The 25,122-nt window shown below is 39.7% G+C and overlaps 2 protein-coding genes across 2 annotated transcripts; one reads left to right on the forward strand and one right to left on the reverse strand.

Moving 5' to 3' along the window:
* Positions 1 to 1,935: 1,935 nt before the first annotated feature.
* kcnk10b (potassium channel, subfamily K, member 10b) lies at positions 1,936 to 15,227 on the forward strand. Its single transcript, XM_030785298.1, has 7 exons — positions 1,936 to 1,990; positions 4,473 to 4,882; positions 9,362 to 9,479; positions 13,304 to 13,464; positions 13,809 to 14,001; positions 14,291 to 14,433; positions 14,670 to 15,227. Exons 1-7 carry the CDS (start codon positions 1,936 to 1,938, stop codon positions 15,225 to 15,227), a joined length of 1,638 nt encoding a protein of 545 aa, XP_030641158.1.
* An 8,083-nt stretch (positions 15,228 to 23,310) lies between these two features.
* On the reverse strand, positions 23,311 to 24,390 carry gpr65 (G protein-coupled receptor 65). The gene has a single exon (XM_030789549.1). It carries the CDS (start codon positions 24,388 to 24,390, stop codon positions 23,359 to 23,361), a length of 1,032 nt encoding a protein of 343 aa, XP_030645409.1. The 3' UTR covers positions 23,311 to 23,358.
* Positions 24,391 to 25,122: the final 732 nt, after the last annotated feature.

Genomic DNA, 25,122 nt, shown 5'->3' on the forward strand with positions numbered 1-25,122 from the left:
CTTAAGGAGGCCACAGTACAGTTTCATTCATAATTAAATGGACTTGTGGGGGTCTCAGGATGTTTTCTTTTCTCAACTTTGAAGTATTGATGAAAACCACATCTCCACACACTTACACAACTGAAAACACACCTACAGCCTTTGTGTCTGTGGTTCATAATGTAAAATGCACAAGTCAGGTTTAAATAAAATAAAATAATTTTGTTGCCAAAGAGCTTACCGCTTAATGATTAGATTTCAGATTTGGCCCAGGCATACTTGCTTAAGTGTATCAATCTCAGTGGTTTTCTTTTCTTTTCTTTTTTTTTTCATTTCGACAAAATCACATTTAGGGAACAATGCCAAGCCCTGGACAAACCCATATGTCCCTCAGTGAAATCGAGCCCATATATCTTTTGTGCATCAGCACCCCATTGCTGATTTGAACACTGATTTTGTTTTTAACGCTCCTCTGAGAATTAAATCGTGAGCAAAAAGTCAATAGAACTTGTTAAGCCAAGTGTGACATCATTGACATACCGTAAATGTTTCCCTTCGTCGACGCACGTGAATGGCAAATGACTTGGGCTCTTCCTTAAAACAGAGTCTGGAACAGTGCTCTTTTCTCTCTAAGTCATATAACTGTCTACAACATATAACTCTAGCCATTTTCCGGGCATTGTTTTGAACGCATTGACCCAAAAACACCCACAGATTTTTGTACATGCTGAGATTTAGTTAACAGCTACTACGCTGTGCTTATCAACGCTTCCGATAACTGCCCCTCGATGCTTATAGCACCACAAGGCTGTGGACGTAAGTCATGAATGTATACTGGGACTGCGTAAAGACAAAGCAAAACATAAAAACCTGACAGAACTAAACAATTCAGGCGTATTGGGAAAAAACTGAGATGGTTAATTACGGTTTCCCTCTCAGCAAGAGCGAGATCACAATCAATACGTGGCAGATGAGTTTGCACTGAAGGGAGCCGCAGTACGCTGGCAACTCATTAGTAAGAAGAAGGAAATATTTTCATGGATGACAAACTCCTCTTAGTGTCCTTGCAAAGTTGATTTAGACTATACAGTTACCTTTTTTTTCATTGTAGTTCTTATTGCATATCACCCCAAATCTTAGATTTAGCTGTGAGACCTTAAATAGCGTAAACACTACAACACTAATGTCCAATCTCGAAACTCTCTTGATATTACACGAAAACTCTATATCTACTAAAAAGATTTTGTGTTTAAGAAAAGACGTATTAAGCAAAGCGTTTTACATTTTAGTGAAATAAATATCATTACTCAATACATGTTGCTATATTCTCAGTGTATTATGTTTAATGGTTTATTCAGTAGGCTACTCCCTTTTCAATATGTGCATCGACATATGCTGTTCTCAGCAGTCATTAGCAAATCACAATAGCATAATTTTCTTTTTATATCCGATTATTTCTATCAATCTAATCCAGACACCCCCCCCCCCCCCCCCCTCCCCAAGAGACATCAGAAACAAAGGAAAAGTGACCACAGTTGTTCTAATTACAGGTGCGGCGATCTTGTTTGGTTGGTTTTGTTCTCTCCGATGACCTGAGGACCCGTGCAACACGCGTTTTCTTTTTTTTTTTTCCACACGCGGATAGGTGAAATGTGTGTGTATGTGATTCAGTTGGTTGGCTACTCATAGGAGAGCGACTGCGCAACGAGGAGCAGCACACTACGATCGATACACCAAGGCGTACACCACGCTTCTAAGATGATAAGAGAATAGGATACTACTGCAGTTAAAATGCGACTGAGCTCACGCCGTAACTCCATAGTTTTATTATTCTATTGTTATCTATCAAAGCGATTAATGAAAAGGCTCTAGACTGAGAATTCTTTTATCCATCTTTCCAGCTGCACAGAGCAAAATAATATTGTTCCCAACATCTAGTTGGAAACAACAATAACCATGAAATTTCCAATAGAGAATCCAAGGAAACAAGTGAACTGGGACCCGGAACAAGGTTGGTAATTATTTTTTTATGTATGTAATTCAGTGGTATTTGAGCGATGTGTTCTTTTGTGTGCGCGTGGTGTATTCCTCACTATGCACTTTCAGAGGACTGGTATTACTGTATTCATCGGTAAGTTCACACGTTTTAATTGATACCTTTGGTTTGTTTGCTTCTTCTTTATTATTTTTTTCTTTTGTTTTTAACACAATTAAGAGGGTTTTATGCTACATTTCAAAGCACATAATCCACTTGGTCATTTGGTAATTCGTACCGCTCCAAATCAGGGAGGGGATAATGGGAGGAGATTTCTTTCCCCTTTCTGTGTTTTCATTGGAGATGTTGAGAAAACGACAGCTGAGGTGATGCCGGTTTTAGTCTTGAGCCAAGAAATTACCAAGCACGAACTATTCCTATGGGGGTGTGAAGACACTCTTATACGCTTTTACTGTTTTTTTAAATTATTAATTTATTTAGTTTTAAATCATATTAGCATAATTTTCACCGTTTATATTTTTAATGTCAAATCTTTAGACGGTCTATACTTCCTTTTGCCTCAAGCGTTTTTTTTTGGTCAGAAAACATTGTTTTGTCGAATTCTAAAAACAGTGCCTACTGAAGGGTCAGTTTGCCAAATCTATGAACTCATACCAAACTGACCCGATAGGACACAGGCATACCTGGTCTCATAGACGTAACTGTGACTACAGTATGTGTACTCAGGACTTAGTGAAAAGAATAGTAATACTCTTGTAATGTGGTCATTTATAACATTAAGCGATTTCTGCCAATCTTGCGTAAATCGCTCTTTTGAAGGAAATCAGTGTGAATGAGTTCATTGGAGAAGACACTGAGAATGATACTTGCCCCCACCAGACTTTCTCTCTTTCTTAATTGTGATTTAGCGTAATAACAGATGGATACAGATTTTGTCGGTTGTCTGTTTGAATAAATGGCTAATGTTGTGTTTGTAAAGTTGTGTCTCCACTCTGTATGGCTGATGTCGGGAAACTGTCCTCCATAATTTATGTCACCTGAGAGCGAGTGGGCTGGGACAGCAGACAGAATTCCCCAGACTCTTGAGTCATGCAACAAACTGATGACTGTCAAGGTATATTACTAGTTTATTGCGCAGATCTGCTTTTCAGACTTAGGTTTTTCATTAAGATTCATTGTGGATGTGACGTCATAGAACACTGAATTCTCAATCCAGTGAACATTGCTGATGTATTTAAAAGTAAAATATCACACATGCCAGAAACCAGAATTACACTTGAGGGATAATCCACTGTTTTGCCAGTCATGTCTCTGTAATACATAAAAGGTTCTTCTGGTAAATGGTAAATTCAAGAAATTCAGCTCAAATAGTATAAAGGCTTTGGAGATTACATCATACAAGGAGAACTCTGGCTCCACCCACAAGCTTGCCTTCACAAAGGCACTGGGTGAATGTCAAAAGGGTGCCAGTATGTACAATTTCAGCAGTTTTCCTGGGAGCCTCTTTGGCTTTGTCCCTAACCCTGGGTCACACTACATAGCTCTCCAGATTTCATTATACACCCCATTTGAAAACCAATGACCCAAAGTAGCAGTTACCCTTTCCCTTATGACTTTCTTGCTTCCATTAGAGAGATTGTACTCTGTCTCAGCAGTGGAGGGGGATGGACACGGTGTTTCATATCAGTTACTATATTTCTAGTAACATTCTGCTCGGGAAGCTGAGTGTGTCACCAATTAAAAAAGTCAGTTGTTCTCTTAGTTCCATAATATATGGATAAAAGAGCAATACAAAGTTGCAACAACGTTTCCTGGAAATAAAGAATTTCAGAAGAACATATGTCATGCTTGTGTTTCTATATATTTTTGTTTCCTTTAGCAATAAATATGGCAGCCTTGGAAGCTGTCAGAACCAGACCACGCACTTCTGTAAACTTAAATGACCATTTGAACGTTAATAGTTTTATGTGGAGAGAGGAAATTCTTCTCAGGAGATGAAAAATGTGGACGCTCACATGGTTTTAATGGCACTTAACTCTATGCTGCTGGTGGGGGTGTGGGCATCTCCTTTCTCTTAGGCTTTTGTGTACCCAAGTTAGAGAGAAATACGTTTATATAGCCATAGCTCTTGTGTTATCGGTGTAATTACTGCCTCCTCATTTTGCTTCTATATCCAGATAATGGCTCAGACTTGCCCAAGCCATTAAATGAGTAAACATTCCAGTTATTTCAGTGTTTGGTAGTGTCTGGTCAAAGCACTGATTTTGCACTAGTCACTGGTCTTGCTCCTATTGGGCTAAAAACCTCAGCACTTGAATGATGGATTTGTGAAGTCTGTGAAATGTGTGGCTGCCTAAAGTGTCATGTTTTCTGTCATTGCTCTCTCTCTCTCTCTCTCTCTCTCTCTCTCTCTCTCTCTCTCTCTCTCTCCCATCTTCTTCACCAGCACCACCAAATAAATCACTCCACTGTCCTGTTTTACTGTCTTGTTCTTTAGTGGTGGGTCAGACAGATACAGCACCTCTTAAGAAGGTCCAAGGTGGGATGGTCCAGTCAAGTCTCGTCCAGGCCAGTGTGACTGCCATGCAGAATCCAATGGGCTGTGAGATCAAGCCCAGTGGCCACTGTCCTCTCCCTCGCCTGTCCATCTCCTCCCGTTCAGCCAGTGTAGTGGCCAGCATGGACACCAGTGCTGATGGTTCAGCTGTGCACTCAGTCATGAAGTGGAAGACGGTGCTGGCCGTGTTTGTGGTTGTGGTAGTCTACCTGGTGGTGGGTGGTTTGGCTTTCCAGGCATTGGAGCAGCCCTTTGAAAGTTCTCAGAAAGACACTATTACACTGGAGAAGGCCAAATTCCTACGGAACAACACCTGTGTCTCCCCTAAAGAGCTAGAGAAGCTCATCAAGGTAAGGACAGCCCAGTAAAGCTTACAGCTACTCGGAGAAAGAAGCCATTTGTTTAATAAAGTGGATCCTGGAATCATCTCTGCGGTTTGTATAAGATAAAGAGCTGCTTCAATCAGTACCCACTGTCAAATTTGCGATGTTACTATTCATAATGTTAATTTGTTAGAGCGTGTATATTGATCTATTGGTAGCTATTTCAAAAGCACTGATTCAAATAATAACACAAGACGTCCTAAAAATCTTAGCACCTTTTGGTAGCTATGGATCCAGTTAGGACCACTGATGTACATATGAAATGGAGGTTAGTAACTCCCTGCCTGTGAGGCTAGCCAATAGAACATCTGTCCCTCTGACAGCCCCTGTTAAGAACTAAGCTCTAATTGATAATAAATGTCATTGGTAGACTTACAAGACAGTCCCTAAGGATGTGTATGACATTGAAAGCCATGATGTATAATGACATATACAGACATTAACTTCAGGCATAGTTGTCTAATATCGGAATAGAGTGGCAGCGTCTGGTTATGTAACAGTTGAACCTTATTAGAAAAGACACAAGGAGTTTACAGTGAGAGACAGTCAAGTATGGCTCAGTGTTGGTGACTTATATTGATTTCTTTCTAGAATGTTCCATGCACAGACTCAAAGAGGGAGCTGAGGTGATTTATGTGACAAAGATCACACCCTACTTGTAACATTGTGTGGAAACACAGGCCTCTCTGTGCCTAACAATATCTGCTGCAGACAAGTTTTTCTGAGGCTCTGTAAACTGTGGAGGCGTTGGATTTACATGCATATTCTACTAAGACACCACATTAGAGAGACAGAAAATAACTCAGCAAAACAAGTAAAATGTGAAAGGTATTCAGTAAATGACAGAAATGAAAGAAAAGAGGCAGGATTTTCTTCAAAAAAAAAAGAAAGATACTCGGCATCCCTGATATAGTTAATGATATCCATTTATTGTGCCTGAGATATATTGTATCAAAAGGTGAATTTTAATGCCTCTCCACATAGTTGGTCTTTGTATAAAACAATGTCACTACTGGTGTCATTTGAACTAAAACTGATTGCCTCCTGTTTAATCTGACAACACTTCTCCCACAGGAGTTATTCAACTGTTGTTTGCTTTTGCGTATGCAGATGCAGTTTCATTTGAAGGTTCTGGTATGTCTTTCACTACAGCAGAATGATTAACAGTGCTCTTACCCCTGACTTCGCTCAGTACTGAGATCATATTACACTGTATAGTGTAAACAAACTCTGATTTATCCCATATTAAAATGATAGATAACTGTGAGAACAATATGCACAGTGTAAATAAATGTGAAAGAAAATGTAACCCGCTTGCCTCACTTGGTTAAATCAGTTATTATTATGTTAATAGAACATTGAAAATATATGTTATGACACATTGGTCATGACCAAATTGTAACCAAAAAATCAAACAGCTGAAAATGTTGTTACCCTGCGAGATGCTTTAAAATGCATTGGTGACAGCCCTGAAGGAAGGCTCTGTGACTAAACCTTCTTCTAATTTTATTTGAAAATCTTTTTATTGTCACAGCAGGTTGAAAGTAATCATACTTAAGTAATCGACAGTGATATTTCTAAAAATGGCTGTTCAAATAAACTCATTTTGCTTGCGGTGCATGAGGACCAATTGTTCACTGGGCCACTCCATGAGAGCTATAACTGAGTCATGAGTTCCCCTGGGGGACTGAGAGTCTTTCTCTCCAGCGTTGAACTCTCTGGGTGTGGTGTGACTACCTCTGCTGTTGCCATAGCAGCAAATGAATTCAAAACTACTCATGATACCCACTGACTTTTGCTGGCTTTGGTGTAAACAAATTCATCAGATTTTATGTTATTAATAGGACAAAATGAAACCTGATAAAGTATAACAACAGGGGTTTTATGGAGAACATGTAGATACTGAGGAACTGCCTAATAGGGTTTTTAATCTTTAAAGAAACATTCTGCTTTAATGAAAAAGATTTGAATATACCCCCAACCAGCTGTACATCTAGTGCTTTGGATGCTTTGTCATGGTTGTTATTTTTCCATCTCTGATTACTGGCGTGGGGCCAGCTGGATTGACGCAGTGTTGTCAAACTGTTCAGTCGGGGTGCTGGGTAAAAAAAATGACAGTTTGGCCTGGACCGTGTGCGTAAATGACTTAAAGGAACATGTCTTCCCACTGACTTCCCACTAAGACGTTGGCTGTAATTACCTGAGTCTGGCATCAGTGAAATGACTCATTTCCCCTACTCAGTATGATGAAATTCTTAATAGTAATGAGGTCCAGTGTTCTCAGAACATAAACAAACCACTCGCCTCTCATGTTCCTCAAGACTTCATCATATGCTATAGACGCAGTTTAACTTCAGTTTTAGATGAAGAACACAGAATGCTGACTTAATTAATGCTTGTGTGCGTGTGTGTGTGTGTGTGTGTGTGTGTGTATGTATGTTAGCGAGCTCATTTTGTTATCCTTCAACATGCCATCCTTCCTTCAAGAATCGCTTCCTTTCTTCATTCAAGATTTCATTCAAGGTTTACATATTAGGTGCTCTAAAAAGCATTGTACACACACTAAGGAATTTGAATCAGAGCAGATGGACATGGAGAAGGTCTGTTTTCATTATCATAGTAATTTTATTTACTCTTGAGACACTTTGTCACAGAAGCAGAGAGCGCATCCAGGCTTTTTACCAATTACTTAAAGGCTCCACACTATTGTCCAGTGGAACGATGACATAAGCATAGAGCGCTTCATTCATTCTCAATCCAAGCATAGGCTTTCCTTTTCTGCGATACCTAAACTAAAATGTACGGCAGTACATAGTCTTTGGAGAGGAGCTTATAATTTCCCATGCCTTTACAAGTGTCCAAAAGATTAATAGAGAGACAGAGTAAAAGGAAAAATCCTTTACATTATTAGTCATGGAAACTGATGTTAAACAATAGGAGACAGGCTTAAAGATGAAAGATCCCCATACTGGTGGTTATAAGATGGAGATCAATGTCATGAGCGTCCTTGATGGAGGTTAAGGTGACAGACGCAGTGCGGTGTGCATGTGTGTGTGGGTGTGCACATCACGTGCCTTGCGCACATGGTGATAGAATCACACTGGCTGTCATTATTAGCTCTTCTTTAATGAGACTTGACTGAGGTCACATTGCAATTTTACTGGTAAGGTCAGAAAGGTTTTCAGAAAGTACTTTATCTCATTTACGTCGTTACGTTACGTCATTTGAGTTAAAAATAGCAATGCACCTTTTGCCATTTGTTTTTCAAATCAAATCCAGTGTAGATTCTTTTAATTTTTTTTGTCAAAATTGCCTTTCTGTAGGCGTCTTTACAAAAGGCGCTAAGCTTTGACACAGCCTTTATTTACCTTCCTGTGTTAATCATACTGCAATGTAACAAGTTCACTGATATAAACGCCCTATGTTGATGTAAACCAACTTGTATACAGCAATCTAACCTATACAGAAGACTTCTTTCTCTAGACACTAACACTGATAAAAGACAGAGAAGTATATATGCAGCGATTTTTTAGCGGCGGAAGACACCCTTCTCATGTCTGTCAGTGTGTGACTACCAAATACTGAGTGAACCAGAGACCTCTGTTAGCTTTGTTAACTGTGAGGGTGTTTACTGAAGTGGGAAATGTGTCTTCGCTTTAAAATCACACATAACTCAGAGTTTGTATTACAGCACAGCTATAAATATCTGCAGGTCATAATATTTAGATGTTAAAAAAAAAGAAAAAAAAAAAACAAATTCATCTTAATGAATTTAGCAACAACGCATGTACCAATAATGCGCTTTCAATTATATTCTTAATTAGACAATCAAATAAAATATATCCAATTATATAATTGTACAGAAGATTGCTCTGACATTAATATTGTGTATTGATTTTTAAAGTAATTAAATAACTGTAAGCTGTAGGGGGAAACAAAGTACTTTTTCTCTTTCACTGGGAGGCCTGAGATGAACACAGATGATGGGTAACAGACTGCTGGTTGGTGAATATCTCAGAGGACCATGTTTTTAGTGTGGGAGGAAATGTTACAGTAACAACAGAAAAAGACTGCTGTTCTATGTTGAAATGGAGGCGTTAAAGAACATGATATAAATACAAAAGTATAGCACTCATATGCAGTTATATCAAAGCCAACCAAGCATGGAAGTCCTTAATCCTTAGTACAACCATGTCTGACTGTGTCTTACAGTCTCTGTTCCAAGAATTTGCTTCTCTCAAGTGTTCCACCCAGCACACTTACTTTTTTTCACAGGAAAATGTGTATGTTAAATATGACAGATTACTTTTTCTGGCAGAAGGGAGTTATTCTTGATGGATTTAGAAATGTTTGTATTTAAACAATGGTATACTTTTGACTTATTCACATCTCAGTTAACAGTTAATATTTTGTCACTTGTTCATGCTTTTTTTTTTTTTAACCTAGCATGCCATAGATGCAGCTAATGCGGGTGTGAGTCCGATCGGAGAGACATCCTACAACTCCAGTCACTGGGACCTGGGGAGTGCTTTTTTCTTCGCTGGGACAGTCATAACCACTATTGGTAAATTCTCCTTAACTTTCCATGATCCTCAGATGCAGATGCAAACGTTCCTCACACAGACCCAGCAGAATGTTGTTGACAGTCATCTTAAGTTCTACTCCAAAGGACATGGATTTTCAAAATTTAGCATTAAATGTAGCTTGCTTGCTAGCATTCATCAAGCTCACTACACAAAATAGAAGCATACGGTTTCGAATATGGGTTCATTACCACACTTAAGAAGGTTGCTATTGATTTGTTGCCCACACTATTGTTTTTTTTTTTTTTTTACTATGAAACATGATCTACTGTTGTGCTTGAACCCCATGCATCGAGAGATATAACCCCGGGTGGCTAATGATACCTCTGTTTAGAGCATGTTTTGACTGTAGAGCAAAAATCAACAAACATCTTGAATTTATCTTGGTCAACATTTTTGTCATTGGGCTTTCCCTGCCCTATCTGTCTCTTATGTCAGTCTGTTATGTAAGCTGTCATGTTAAGTCCAACCAGTAACAGAAAACTGCAGACACTGCTGTAGCTTGACCAACATTCTTAAAATCTTCCAAGTCATGAAAATCAGGAAACGCTAGTTTGCTTTCTAAAGAAGGAAGGAGGCAATGCTCTCAGAAGGAGTTCTAAAGACCCATGGTTTAGAGCTAGTTAGTGTTTTATTTATTTATTTATTTATTTATTTTTTTTGTAAATATGGGCAATTTATCATCTGTATGCACAATTAAGATGGTGCCGTGGTGAGCGGCAGCTTGTTGTTGCAGCTCCAAGTGTCTTCATTGTTTTTATTGTGTTTTAACGTTGTATTCAGTACCTTGTCATGTTCAAATACGTTGTTTTATGCTACCCGACATAACCAAACACCAAGATGCTTTTTCAAGGGTGTGGATACATTTTATTGCTCTCCTTTGCCCTCGGACTGCTTCTACTGACTGGAAGCCTTGCCTGTAACTCCGCCGGCACTATCTAAACATGCGATCAGCTGATCACCCTGCGGCAGTCGACCATTACAGCCGGAGAAAAGCCCTCAATTCCGGAGGAACTAAGGAGGAGAAGGCGAGGATCCAGAGCCATGTTAAATGGAGAATGAAGAGAAGACTTAAACCATTCATCCATGCAGTCATTATGGGGAATGTTAGGTCCCTGGCAAATAAGATGGAGGAACTGGAAGCACTCGTTAGAATTCAGAGGGAGTACAAAGAATGCAGTATCATGTGTTTCACCGAAACGTGGCAACACAAGCAGATACCTGATTCAAATGTAACTATCCCCGGATTCCGCACGACTAGTGCCATCACTGTTTACATTCCATCGGGGGACGCGGAAGCAGCGTGTGATGTAATTCGCTCCGTAAGTGCGAGACTACAAACAAAATGGTCTCATGAAGCCATGGAGACACTGCACGGTGCCCTGGAAGCCACTGACTGGAATGCCCTGTTTGAACCACGTGGTGAAGACATTGATGGCATAACAGACTGTGTCTGAGTACATTGGCTTCTGCATTGACAACTCCATCCCCAAAAAAGAAGTTTGCCACTACCCAAACAAGAAACCCTGGGTTACCAGTGACCTAAAAGCCCTACTTAATGAAAAGAAGAGGGCCTTTAGCACAGGGGACTGGGCAGAGCTCAATGTGTACAAAGGGGATTAAAACACAGAATAAAGGAGAGCAAGGTCTCCTACAGAAGGAAACTGGAGGAGAAACTACAGAGGAACAAGGCTAGGGATGTCTGAAGAGGGATGAGAGAGATCACCAGAGGAAAGGTGGGGGTGCAGCCAAGGGGAATCTAGAGAGGGCAAACGAGCGGAACCAGTTTTTCAACAGGTTTGACTCATGCCCCCCCACCCCTAGCAGCTCCCACACTCCCACACTATCCCTCTGAGCTGCCCACTCACTCAGCCCCCAGGACCGTCCCTTTCCGACATCCAATCTCCCCCTGTTGACACCATCAGAGGACGCCCCAGGACTTGTTTACACCTCCTCCACCCTCCCACTGATGTCTGCTGCAGACCCTGCTCGGTCACACCCCCCTCATTTTCACGCTCCACCCCCCCACAAACACCCACTGTAGACTCCGCCACGTCCTCCACTCCCCAGGCTGGATTTCACATCACAGGTGAAGAGAGAGCTAAAGAGATTTCACCAGGGCAAGGCTGCTGGACCGGATGGCATCAGCCCCTGGGTGCTGAGGGCATGTACTGACCAGCTATGTGGAGTACTCCAGCACCTCTTCAACATGAGTCTGCTACTAAAGAGAGTTCCTGTGCTATGAAAAACATCATGCCTGGTGCCAGTACCCAAGAAGGGGTGTCCCAAAGTCCTGAATGACTACAGGCCAATAGCACTAACCTCTCATGCAATGAAAGTCATGGAGAGACTGGTCCTGGCACACCTCCGACCACAGGTGAGCTCAGCATCAGACCCCCGTCAGTTTGTGTATCAGCCGCATGTGGGTGTGGATGGCGTAAAAAAATATCAGCTGCAGAAGGCCTACTCCGCCCTGGACAAACCCAGCAGTATGGTGCGGATCATGTTCTTTGACTTCTTGAGTGCCTTCAGCACTATCCAGCCTAGACTGCTGAAGTGTAGATGTTCTTTGGACTTCAAGTACAACTCTGAATCCTGTCATCTGCAGCAATTCTCAGATGACACTGCCACTGTGGGGTGTGTGGAAGGTGACCAGGAGGAGGAGTACAGGGGCCTGGTGTACCGCTTTGTTGAGTGGTGTGGGGAAAACCATCTGCAGCTGAACGTGGGCTAGAAAAAGGAGATCTCGGTAGGTTTCAGGAAGAAGAAGACCCCACCTCCTCCAGTCTGCATCTGTGGGAGTGACGTGGATATCGTCAAGTCATACAAGTACCTTGGCATTCAACTGGACGACAAGCTGGAATGGTCCACCAACAACGAGGCCATCTACAAGAAGGGTCTGAACTGGCTTTACTTTCTGAGAAGGCTCAGGGCCCTCAGTGTTTGCAACAGGATGCGCCACACATTCCACATTCTTCTATGCTGTAGTGTGCTGAGGAGAAGGCATCACAGCAAAGGATGCCAACAGACTGAATAAACTCATAAAGAAGGCTGGGTCTGTCATTGGATCCCAGCTGACCACACTGGAGGACATTGTGGGGGACAGAATGCTGGCAAAACTGCTGGTGATCCTGTGCAACGCCTCCCACCCCCTACACAACATGGTTGCTAAGCTAAAGAGAACCTTTAGCAACAGACTTATTAAATCCCGGTGTATAAAGGACTGCTGACATTGAACTCTTGCCGCACTATTAACACTCTTCTCTCGGCACATCAGGACTACCAGATCACTGATCATATCTGATCATTTGAATATATCAGGACTGCTTTCAAACTGGGACTTCCTTCTTATTTATTTATTTATTTATTATTCCAATCACTTTGCTGTTTGCACACTACATCGTTGGCTATATCTGGATGTTATTAATCTTCAGCACTTTATGCCTTCATCTCTACCTTATTTATACCCGAAGCATCAGTCAGTTTTTCCCCACCTTAGCTGCTGTGTTCATGTACCTGTTTGTCATTTGTATTTTAAATGTAACTAGCTGCTATGACAATTTAATTTCCATCCGGGGATTAATAAAGTCAGCTATCTATCTATCTATCTATCTATCTATCTATCTATCTATCTATCTATCTATCTATCTATCTATCTATCTATCTATCTATCTATCTATCTATCTATCTTTTTCTCTCTCAAAGCTTATTTCTGTCTGTTGTTTCTATAGAAAAGATCTGATATTGCCAGAGAATGTTAAAATAACTGCCTTTTCTCTTTTCTCTTCTACGCCTACTCCTTCAGGGTATGGAAACATAGCACCCAGCACTGAGGGCGGGAAGATTTTTTGCATCCTGTATGCCATTTTTGGCATCCCTTTATTTGGATTTCTTCTGGCTGGTATTGGAGATCAACTAGGGACTATCTTTGTCAAGAGCATCTTAAAAGTAGAGAGGATTTTCAGGGTGAGTTTTGTGTTTTGTATAACAAATTCCCCTTATGGTACTGAATGCACCATTAAAAGGCAAAAATACATCGCCTCTGGTATAATTAGACCTTGATGAAGCTATTAAAATTTTATTGCAGTGTCATTTACATTGTATAAATCTTTCTTATTGAAAAAAAAAAAAAAGAATGTTCCAGAATTTTCCAGATTTATCTGTGTTTTGCTGTAGGTGTCCTGCCAAATTGTGCTTTCCATGTTATTGTGAAATATAATTTAGAAAATATATATTCTGTCATGACTTGTTTTGGTCTTTTTTTTTTTAAAACTACTGTTCACTGAAATTCACTATTTGTCCCCTTATAGCAAAAGCACAGAGAGATCAGTCAGACGAAAATCCGCGTCACTTCAACCATTCTCTTCATTCTGGCTGGATGCATAGTCTTCGTTGCCATTCCCACTGTTATCTTTAAACGCATTGAGGGATGGGCTGGACTGGATGCCCTGTACTTTGTAGTTATCACTCTCACCACTGTTGGCATTGGGGATTATGTAGCAGGTAGTGACTGTCACTTCTTATTTGATGTGTTAATACTGACATATGAAAATGCAATTATACAACAGTTTATCTGTAAAGTAGCACTGAGTATTCTTTCAAGGGACTTTGGGAACAGACATAATGATTTAAGACAGATTTTGTAGAAATATCCCTTACTCGATATTCCATTTTGAACAAGTTAGTATGCCTATAGTCAAATTATAAATGTAGAAAAATATGGAAGTGAGTCATCTGATTTGTCTTTGTCCTGGTACTAAACCTTTTTTAAATGTATGTTATCTATTCTCAGGTGGTGACCGCCAGATTGACTATATGAAGTGGTATAAGCCACTTGTGTGGTTCTGGATCTTAGTGGGTCTAGCTTATTTTGCAGCAGTTCTGAGCATGATTGGAGACTTGTTGAGAGTCCTCTCAAAGAAGACTAAGGAGGAGGTACTCTCTAAATTAGATCTGTATCATTTGGTAACATACTAATAACCATTATTATTATCACTGTGCAGCACAGTACTATCACTTCATAATATTTTTTTTCACAGCTGTGGAAAATGATTATGTAACTGTTCTCTCTCTTTTTTTTTACGTGTTCCCATAGGGAAGAGTCTCTGTAAAATCTGTGTCGTGTGTTTTTGATGTCTTTAATGTTAACTGGCTGCTTTCCCATGTATCAGGTGGGGGAGATTAAGGCCCACGCAGCTGAGTGGAAGGCCAATGTGCAGGCAGAATTCCGAGAAACACGACGTCGTCTAAGTGTGGAAATCCATGATAAACTTCAGCGTGCAGCCACTATTCGTAACATGGAACGCCGACGCCTCGGCCTGGAACAGCGCGCCCAGTCTTTGGACATGCTCTCTCCTGAGAAAAGGGCCATCTTTGCCAGTTTGGATACGGGTCGCTTCAAGACCTCTTCACAAGAGAGTATCGACTCCAAGCTGAACAACCTGCGTCTGAAGGGAGCACAGTATGACAAACAGGGACCCCCGCAGACATCCTCTGAAGAAAACATCCTTAATCGCTTTGGTTCACTCACCAAGTTGGCCAAGCGGAACAAGAAAACAGACCTGCGTGGGAACATTCCAGAAGATGTGCGACGAGTCTGTGATGGTCTCAGTAGTAACAGCAGTAACACCACACTAGGTGAAGACAGAAGGGAAAATGAGGTAGAAGAGCAGGAAGAAGAGGAGGAGAAACTTGAGAAAGAGAGAAACACAAGTTTAACAGTTATCTGACAGCATGCAGAGTGGTCCAAGGAACAGAATAGGGTTTATGCCAATACAGGCCAAAGACAGAGATGGTGTCAGAATTCTGGGTGAGAGAGAACTAAAGCCATCTGCAGGGCCAATTGGCAAGGTCCATAGATGTCTCAAAATGTGCCTTTCTGGTTTGTACTTCACAACCTATGGAGGAGAGTGACACTGTGCCCAAATAACTAATATCTTGATTGCCAAAAAAGCAAATGTCAGAAATCATGGTATTTGGCATTTCCCTTAAAACAATAATTAAGATTCATATTTTTGACAGTATGAAAACTACAAACACTTCCACTGCCAGACAAAAGAAATATTGACTGACTAATGAATGATGGCAGAGGACACATTGAACTTTCCTATGGAGCATTTACTTGATAATGAATCCTTGGTGAACTGCTTTGATTAAAGGAAGAGCTGCTGAGATATCCACAGATTAATATTTGTGAGGGCTGTACCAAGCAAATTTGCATAATATGTGCATTTAGGGGACAACTCAAGCAACAATTATTTATCGTAATCTTAAGAAAAACAAATACCCTTTGATTGTATGTTGTCCAACTTGTGAATCCAAATGGGATAATAAGGGTGAAGAGTGCCGCATTCCAAACTTGAAAGAATTCTTAATGATCAACCATAATCAACAGGAAGTAAGCCATAAAATGAAAAAAAAAATCAAAACATTTGTCAAAACATTAGTTAATGTTTAATTAGTTTGACCAATCGCAACATTCCCTATTCCTCTCCAGCAGTTTAAAGGCTTTATCCAAAAGTTGCCAACATCTTAGTGGTGCAGATGGGGATACGTTCAGCTATAAAATGTTAGTTTACTGCTAGATGGTTTGATCTCTTTTCTATTTGATACTGATCAATATCTGACAACCCTGCGTGCATGTCCTTAGTGGACCTCTGTTGTCCTTTCTCTGTGTTGAGATGCTTCCAAGGGTACATCTGCTTTGATTATGAAATCAGACCAGTCAGCCATTTTAAACCAGAGACACCAGAGAGACTGCACAGTAGTCAGAACATAAGGGTTTGTGGTAGTTTATTTTAGTCCATGACTGCTTCTCTCATTCTAGTATCTCTTGATTCAGTATTTTTAGTTCAGCCTAGCCCCGATTCAGTTTCAGACTTTTTTATCAGCGTAGATGGGCTGGATCAGATGAGTCACTCACAACCAAGTTTAACAAATGTCACAGTTCCTCAAAGCTGCAGATTTCCTAAACAGTTAATTTCATAATAGCCTTTAAAGCTAATTCAAAACTGCCATTATAATGCCCTAATAATCAATGATTCAAGAAAGCCATGGTTATTAAATTTATGTATTGCAAGATTGTAATACAAATCGCATACATTAATGTCTTCCAGCTCTGTACTGTGGCTGTAAGACAGAACAGGTAGTTTGAATGCACATGATTATTCATGAATTGTCTATGGCTGAGATATCAAAGCTTCTAAAAACAAAAATAGTAAATAAGACAAAAAAATAACCAAACAAATAATGTTATAAAAAAAAAAATCTAAAATCTCAAAAAAAAGCATGAAGTCTTGAAAATGATCAAAGTATTGTTCAACCTTTTCATTCTTTGTTAGTTTGTCCTGTAATTCTTTGAAGAGAAATAGCGTGTCACTTTCACTTTGTCATTGTGTTGATCACAGTATTAGTTGTGCAACCATTACATCAGATGTAGTGAGTGCCTTTTGCTGAATAAATTCTCTTGTCATGGTTTCCTGGCAATGGCGTTGTTTATGACAATTCATCATGCATCTTCCTATTTACTGTTTGTCAGCACAAATTTGTGGTTTTCTTCTCCAGTGACCCTCATGATCACTATACAAGTACAGTATGTTTTTTGTGGACGGTGTGCAATTTTACGTGCAATATGATTTATGACCTGTAAAACTGCTCTCCATGTGCTATATTAGAACTCATGAAGTGAGAAATACACGCTGTCAATGGAAAAGGCTTTTCAGTTTGCATGAAATTATAAAATTTGGCTAAATATTGATTGTTATTCTAGAAACTGGACTGAGTCTGGTATTATGTGCCAAAGCACTATCTCTCAACAGTGTAAACAAAACAAAAAAAACAAAGAAAACTGAGAATAGGTCACAAATGGTGAGATTAATATACAGGTCAGTATACTGCTGTCTGTCTCAGCAGTGGTCCAACACAGTCACTTTAATCTTCATGATATTTAAACAAAGTGGAATCAGTGTGTATATGTCTCCCTTGGTACATCTAACAATGTAAGCATGCAACAAATGTCATTCACATTAGCAGAGTCTTAGGGATAGAATTCAGAGAGAAGAAAATGACTTAACTCAAAGCCTTATATTATTAATTTGGCACAGTTTCTGCTGTATCAGGACTGAGAGATTCGTGGCCAAGTTTTACTCATAAATACATAAGGCTGTCCCTTTGAAATAGGTGAAAACTGATTAAAAAAAAGGTAAGAGGGTAAAAGGTAAAGAGAAGTTGCACATTGTGAAAGAAAACCATAGTTTCAATGATCTCTTGATAGTTGCCAGGGGTCCAAGCTTTAGCAATTTTAACCAATGTTAAACACATGATGGACTGTCTTACACCTGGTTCTTGTTGAATCTTGTTGATTTTAGTCAAACTGAGTTGAACTATCTGGCAGCAAAAGGATTATCATTGTAACAGAAGGCATACTGAATCTACAAAAAAAAAAAAAGAGATAGGAACTTTGAAAACTAGTTTTGGAGTTTAGCTGTTTTAACCCACTTTATTTGTTTTTTTGAATATTGCTTTTGAAAACATCTGCTGTGCAATCACAAATGGTTTTCGGAAAGTGTAGACTTCGCACTGACTAATCCGACGGGAGGGTTTAAATAGTGAGGTGTACAATCGAACTAAAGTGAGGGCAGGTGTGCAGGAGGAGAGTGATCAGGCCGGTGATTAGTAGACCGGCGACGCTGAGCGCGGAATGGCTGAGACTGGCGAGGGAGGAGGCGAGGTTGTTACAGTATGCTTCCATTTCTTCTGTGTATTAGTTCTAACTGACTATTCAAACACACAAAATATATGTTAAGTGTTTGTGTGTTGTTGGCCAATTTTAACCACAGCTTCCTGACTACAGCTGGGTGTTTTTGGGTCTCTACAACATGCTGGGACCAGCACATATAGCTGCACTCAGTGACATTGCCATGGGAACCACTGTTTGTGCAAGACTGCAAAGATAAACTCTCCCTACAATGATTCTGAAGTTTTCCGGTCCTGAGATAGTGTGTAGATATACACACACATACACACACAGACATACATGAATTCTGTAGCACAGTTTTTTGATGCCACCTCAAAGTTGCAGTTGGCTGTTGAACAGATATGATTTGACCTGGATGTCCTTGAATTTATAGCTTAAGTACTGTGCAGGTGAGGTCATGATCTTTGACCAGTTCATGCCCGGGGAAAACAGAGAAGGTGTAGGAGGTAAATGATCAATCCTCGAGTCTCTGTAACTGCCTGTCAACTCATTCACGACGTTATACTGTGACACATGCAGTCAATGGAGAGAGATTTACAGTGGCAAACTGAAATATTTACAGTGCATTACTCATCATCAAAGACTGTGCCAGACTCATAAGATGTATCAAGAAGGGCAAACGAATTGCAGAGGATATAAAGACAAGATGTCTCTCTAAAAAATAGGTGGGATTAAATAAATGACAAAGAATGCTTTCCAAAATGCTGATTCATGTAAAAACTAAAAGCTTTACTGGCAAGAAGCAGGGCCTGCAGTCTACATACACCATTGTGTGGCAGGGGAGGAAGAGAAGATAAAGAAGGAACTGAGATGAGGGAGATATGACTGCAAGAAGTTTCCTACGGTTCTTAATTAAACTGTTTTTGTATAAGTGGATCATTGTCATGTAGTAATGTGAATATTTGTTCATTTGGTGAAGTATCTCTTCATTGCATGTGTAAATGTGTGTGCACTGTTTCTGAACTGCTCATGACTATTCACTGAGCTGTAGAGGTAACATCTGCTTTGTCCCATACAACAAGTCACTGCAGATCACTCATCCACACAACCGACAAGCCACAAACTCATAAATGCCATGCTGGTTCAGTAAGTGTCCTTATACGTGTATACAGAGTTTTACACATATATATACATACATATATATATATATATATATATATATATATATATATATATATATATATATATATATATATATATATAGTAGATATGGGCTATCAGAGGCCTTGGAAGTTGAGAGTGCGATGCAGTATTTTTGCTGTTTCTAGGATTGTACTCTTCTGGACTGAGATCAGTGTTGTCATTTCTTGAATCTGTTGAAAGCACTCGTCTAGCTTAGGGGTCATGTCCCCAAGTGCTCCCACCAGCAGTGGGATTTCCAATGGGTTTTCATCGTCCACATTCTCTGCAGTTCTGCAGGCTTCTTTGATGTTACTGCCACTTTGGGTGGCCTCTCTCTCTCTCTCCCTCTCTCTCTCTCTCTCTCTCTCTCTCTCTCTGAGACACACTTACACATACATTTGAACATGCATAATATATATGGTATTCCTTTTTGGTTCAAAATTAAAGGACAGGATAAAAAAGAATTCAGCTGAACATTCTTTTTCTGTTTCCTGTTTACCTTCAGTACCAAACTTTTAAGATAAGACTACATTAGATAACATGGCGCTTTATAAATTCCTGGAGAGAAATTAACGTTATTGCAGCACAACAAAGGTAAACATATAAAACAAAGTAAACATATAAAAGTTAAGTGACCAAGTAGGTAAGCATATATACATATAAAAAGCTAAACAAACAAACAAACAAACAAACAAACAATAGTGAGGTGTCCAAGAAAAGGAGGCAATGAAATACATTTTGTGGGAAAAGGACCATGTGGTAAAGCGACAAAGTATTACTCAAGTGTAATGTATTGCTTAATCACACAGGTATGTTTAAAATACAGTAAAAACTCTGTGTGAATAAGGTGACCATGTGACTGAAGATACCTTGTCTTTTCAGTATACAGGGATTTCAAATATGCAAGCAAATAAACATGTAATAGAGGGTCCATTTGTACCAGTATTAGAGGTTAGGAGAGATTAAACAGGATGGAGCTAATCTTTGCCTTTACCCTCATCTCTGCAACTGCCTCCAAACTGTTCAACTGAAGCCCAACATCAGAGCTGACTTTCTTCACCAGCTTGTTCAGCTGACTGGCTTTGGCAGAAGACTGCATTGGCTACAACACATTGATGAAACATCCAGAGTAACCAGTTGCGGGCATGGAAAATCCTGGGCCTCCTGAGGAAAAACGGCCTGCTCTGCCTGATCCTGTACAGCTGCATGACCCTTCTGGTTTATTTTTGAAGTGTTCCCTTAGGGCCTTAACCCTCTGAATGCATCCAAACTCACCATCGCTTAAAATGGCACCAAAAGCATTATGAGAATTACACATACCACATACAGTGTCCCACAGCTGTGGCGAAACTGAAAACTGCTGTGGTTCCTGTCGTTGGTAAGTTTCTAAACCAAATAACGGAGAATCAGAAACTTTCACTGCCTCTTTGATGGTAAAAGGGAAGAGAAATCCAAAGATCTTTTTCACAGATCGCGTATCACAGACCTTTATCGTCCCCTGAATTACAGGCTCTCAGTTGTGACTGGATGTATAGAGGGTGTGTATTGATCCACTCTGACAAGTGTTATCTATACTGACAGGGCTCCATTTGCATTCTGGATAAAAGCAGTTGATTGATAATCAAGGACAACAGGGAGTCACAGAAGGTATGGAAGTTTCCCGCATAGTTAATGTTCTGCCAACAGAGAATTGTTAAATGCTTGATTTTCCCTAAGTACCAATGCATCAAACAAGATGGTGAAAGGGAGTGGTCTGTCTCTATATTGATGGTGATAATAGTAGGACATTGCAATACTGCTTGTACCCTCTAATTCAGTATCAGGTGAAGTTTCCACAATTTGAGGTAAATGGTGAGGACTGAGGTGGGGCAGACATTAATCCAACCATAATTTCAAATAACTTCTGTTTGTGTATGCGGAAGTTTGTTATGAAATGTGTGTTTGCTCACAGTGTAACATCTCTTTTTACACCATTGCGTTTGTTAAGAGTCAAAATATACAACACATCAGTACATCTTAATAGATTGCTTTTGGTCTTCGGTAGTATTGGTTATCCCTTTTACTCACCTCATAGCACAAATATTGTAAACATCATGGACAGTTTGTCAGTTTGCAATAGTATGAGAACCAATCCCTTTGCGTGGTTTGTGTTAACCAGCTGCAGAGTTGTAGTCATATTTACAGTTTTAGAACAGAAAAGGCCTGTAAAGCCCTTTGAGACTGTAAACAGTGATACTGGGCTCTAAATAAACTTGAAACTTGAAACTTAAACTTGAAACTTGGATTTCAGCTCATTCAACTTCTTGTTTTTCATGTTAGAGAGCTCAAATGATGTAAAGTGCATAAATGTGACATGGTCTACTGACTTGAGTGTAAGCCCAGGTTAAAGTTATTTACTTAATCTTTTCCATTAAGTTGAATTTGTTTGTACAGTCTTTGAAATTACAAGCGCTTATTACAGAAAACAAACAAACAAAAATCATAAACACGTAATGTACCACAGACTGAAGGAGATTCTGGATGCATGTGCACATTCATCAGTTTTATTAGAACAGAACAAGATGAAACAAGATGTCTTGGAACTTACAGGTTCAGGGTGCAAACTTCAGGTATACACAACAAATTGACAACACAATTACACACAAGTAAAAACTAGGGGTATTTATACAAAACAGAACAGGACTAGATTAACAAAGTCAAGTGTATCTACTGATTAAAGTAAAAAGGAGGCAAGGGAAGGAAGAGAAGAAAAGAATTTTGCAATAAAAAAAGTGTGAAAACCAACCGCTTGTGACAACTATCACCCATTTCACATAGATTTCACATAATTCCCTCTAAATAGTCAATAAATAAAGCAAATGACACATAATATTAGGTGAATATAGCATTTTCATAGATGTTGTCTTTTCAACAGCTGAGGTAAAACAATGAGTTCATAAAAAACTGAGGACTGTTGTTCCCACTGGGTGAGTGTGCTTACTATATCTCTTGGGTTCATCACTTCTCCCATACATTCAAAAGAAAAAAAAAATGTAATGTTATATTGCAAGCTTACGTATATGTTTAACATTTATAATTTGTCACAAAAATCTCACTGTCAAAACTGCACTAAAAAGAGGAAGAAATGTACAAGATACATGAGGGAAAAAAAAGATTAAAACGGCTCATAGAGCTAATTGGTAGAGCAAAAATGGATTTCATTAATATTTTACATATCTATAGTGATTTGCAGTTGAAAAATAAAACAGACATTATAATTTACTGTTATTATTTTTTTAAAAATACATCTTTCACAGTGATAAAACATTTGCTTACTTTGTCTAGATATTTGCCACAAGGTGGCAGGAGACATCTCATTTTCTGTCATGCTTTAGAGCGGTAAAGTCCTTTGTGTATGTGATGTGCCTTGACGGTTCCCACATACATCAGGAGCTTAAGTGGGTTGTCCAAAAGAGGAGGAAATTAATCAAGGAAGCGAAATTCATGCTATTCATCATTACTCAGATGGGTATACAAACAGGTTGGCTTGCCTCAGAAACTACTGTGGTTTGGATATATTTGGTGCCCTTCATCTGGATGTGCAATAAGAAAGTGATGACTGAATATACTGTAATTTTCCACAAGTATTTTAAATAGCATTGAAACTAAATATGCGTCACTGATGTATTCAAACCTACAGAAGGTGACAACCCACATCTTAGATCAATGCCCACTTCCTGTAAAAAAAACCCACAAGTGGTTTTCAGGAGTGAAGTTTTTTTTGAAAAGGGAGTAAACTCACGAGTTTTAACGTTTGAAACAGTGTTCCTCTGTATCGTCCTTTTTTTGAGTGCTCAGTTTTTGATAATTCAGTTTAATTAGTAAAGTGCTTTTTATAATACTGTTACAAAGCAACTTCACAAAATTCCAGGCCTGAGACCCCCGTGAACTCTAAGCCTTACGTCAATGTTAACAAAAATCTGATGCTCTAGGTCACTCAGGTGTCAGCAAACATCAGTCTGAGATCTACACACAGTCACTTCACTGCAACAATACTGCTCGTTCTGACTGGTTCGTGGCTCCTCATTGCTTCCAAACCTCCCTTTTCTCTGGAGGAGGAGGAAGGCCTGAGTGATGTTTTTACGGCCTGCTCTGGTGATAAAGCAGTACAAGAGTGGGTCTACCAAGCAGTTGAGACATGACAAGGCTTTGCTAACCTTGTAAAGGCAAAAAAGCCAGTATGGAGGAGTGCATTTCTCCAGCACTGCCCTCAAGAGGAATGTGATGTGGATGGGACCAAAACAGAGCCAGAGAGTCAGTAGGACAGCACCCATGAGCCTGCGCACCCGTCTGCGCTCTAAATCTCTTGTGGCTTGGTTGTTCTGGACCGCCACGCAAATTCTCCAACTGCAGAACCAGACCAGAACTGAAGGCCCAAAGAACCCCACAAAAAATCGAGCTATGAACACCTGCTTTCTTCTTTTGCCCAGAGGAAACACATCCAAGCAAATGTCATATTTCTCATCATAAATTTCTTTTCTGGACACAGTAATTAAAATGAATGCAATGGTTAGCACCCATGCAGATATGGTGATGCTGACTGCAGTACGGAGACTTCTGAGGGAGGGGAACTTGAGTGGATGGACCACAGCCAAATAACGGTCCAATGCAATGCAACACAGCAGTGCTACACTGGTGTAGAAGTTGGTAAATAGTATAAAGACACACAAAAGGCATGCATTTCCACTGAAGCGCCACTTATCATTGAACATGAAGTCTACCCAAGCAGGCAGACCCATGATGAAGAGCAAATCAGATAGAGCCAAGCTGAACAAATAGACACCCAGTTCATTTCCTTGTCTGATGTGCTGCCATGACACAAACAGAGAGAAGAGGTTGGCAGGGATGCCGAGACAGATGACAGCTATGTACAGGTAAGGAAACACATTCAGTTCTGGGTTGTCAGAAACATAGCAATCTTCATATGAGCCATCAGCGGTGGAAACAAATGTCAGTGTTGTAGTATTGGAAATCATCTTCTTTTAGCTAGAGAGAAAAATGAGGAAGAGTACTAAACATTTTCCATCATGTATCTTAAATGCACATACTGTAATTTGGTATGCATTTCCTGTATCTTACATAATACCTAAAGCCACACCAGTGTACGAGGACTAGGATGCCAACACAGCATTAGAAACTCAGCGTCTTGTATTACTTGCCTTTTCATGTGGTTTGCTGCCCTACCACATTTCCACAGTCGGTCAAAGTTCTCAAATTTCTCTAAATTTCTTCTATTTTTTTTCGTCCGACCGAAAACAATTTTGATTAACAACATCAATTTAAATACCCCCAAAAAGAGGCATTTATTGTGAAGACTCGTTACTTTGGTAGATCTTAGTTCCTTATAGCGCTGCCTCGTGAGAAATGCATCTGTCTTGGCCCTTGTAATTCAGCAATAGTGTTGTAACTTCCAATAAATAAATTAAGTTCAAAACATTTGAGACTTACCATTAATGCAGACAGTTCTTCCCTGTCTTGCCCCTTTTAAGATGTTTTTATGTGAAACTGGTGAAACAGAGCTATCTTGAACCACAGTGGGAAACTGAAGCCACTTCCTTCACTCTTGTGCCAGAAGTCTACTTTCAAGATGTGTGTAACGTAAGACAGAATTGCTTAAAGGAGCCGTTCATCCTTATTTATAAGTGTGCCCATTTTAATAATTATCTCCTTTAAATGAAACACATGACTGATTTTTTTTGATACATTTG

The sequence above is a fragment of the Chanos chanos genome, chromosome 1 (assembly GCF_902362185.1).
Source record: "Chanos chanos chromosome 1, fChaCha1.1, whole genome shotgun sequence".
Classification (NCBI taxonomy): domain Eukaryota; kingdom Metazoa; phylum Chordata; class Actinopteri; order Gonorynchiformes; family Chanidae; genus Chanos; species Chanos chanos.

What these genes read in the sequence shown, in the direction of transcription:
- kcnk10b (XM_030785298.1), top strand. Translation starts at nt 1,936, where the DNA reads ATGAAATTTCCAATAGAGAATCCAAGGAAACAAGTGAACTGGGACCCG. An exon ending in AGCTAGAGAAGCTCATCAAG is followed by an intron (nt 4,883 to 9,361) that starts GTAAGGACAGCC and finishes TTTTTAACCTAG; the next exon opens with CATGCCATAGATGCAGCTAA. An exon ending in AAGTAGAGAGGATTTTCAGG is followed by an intron (nt 13,465 to 13,808) that starts GTGAGTTTTGTG and finishes GTCCCCTTATAG; the next exon opens with CAAAAGCACAGAGAGATCAG.
- gpr65 (XM_030789549.1), bottom strand. Translation starts at nt 24,390, where the DNA reads ATGATTTCCAATACTACAACACTGACATTTGTTTCCACCGCTGATGGC.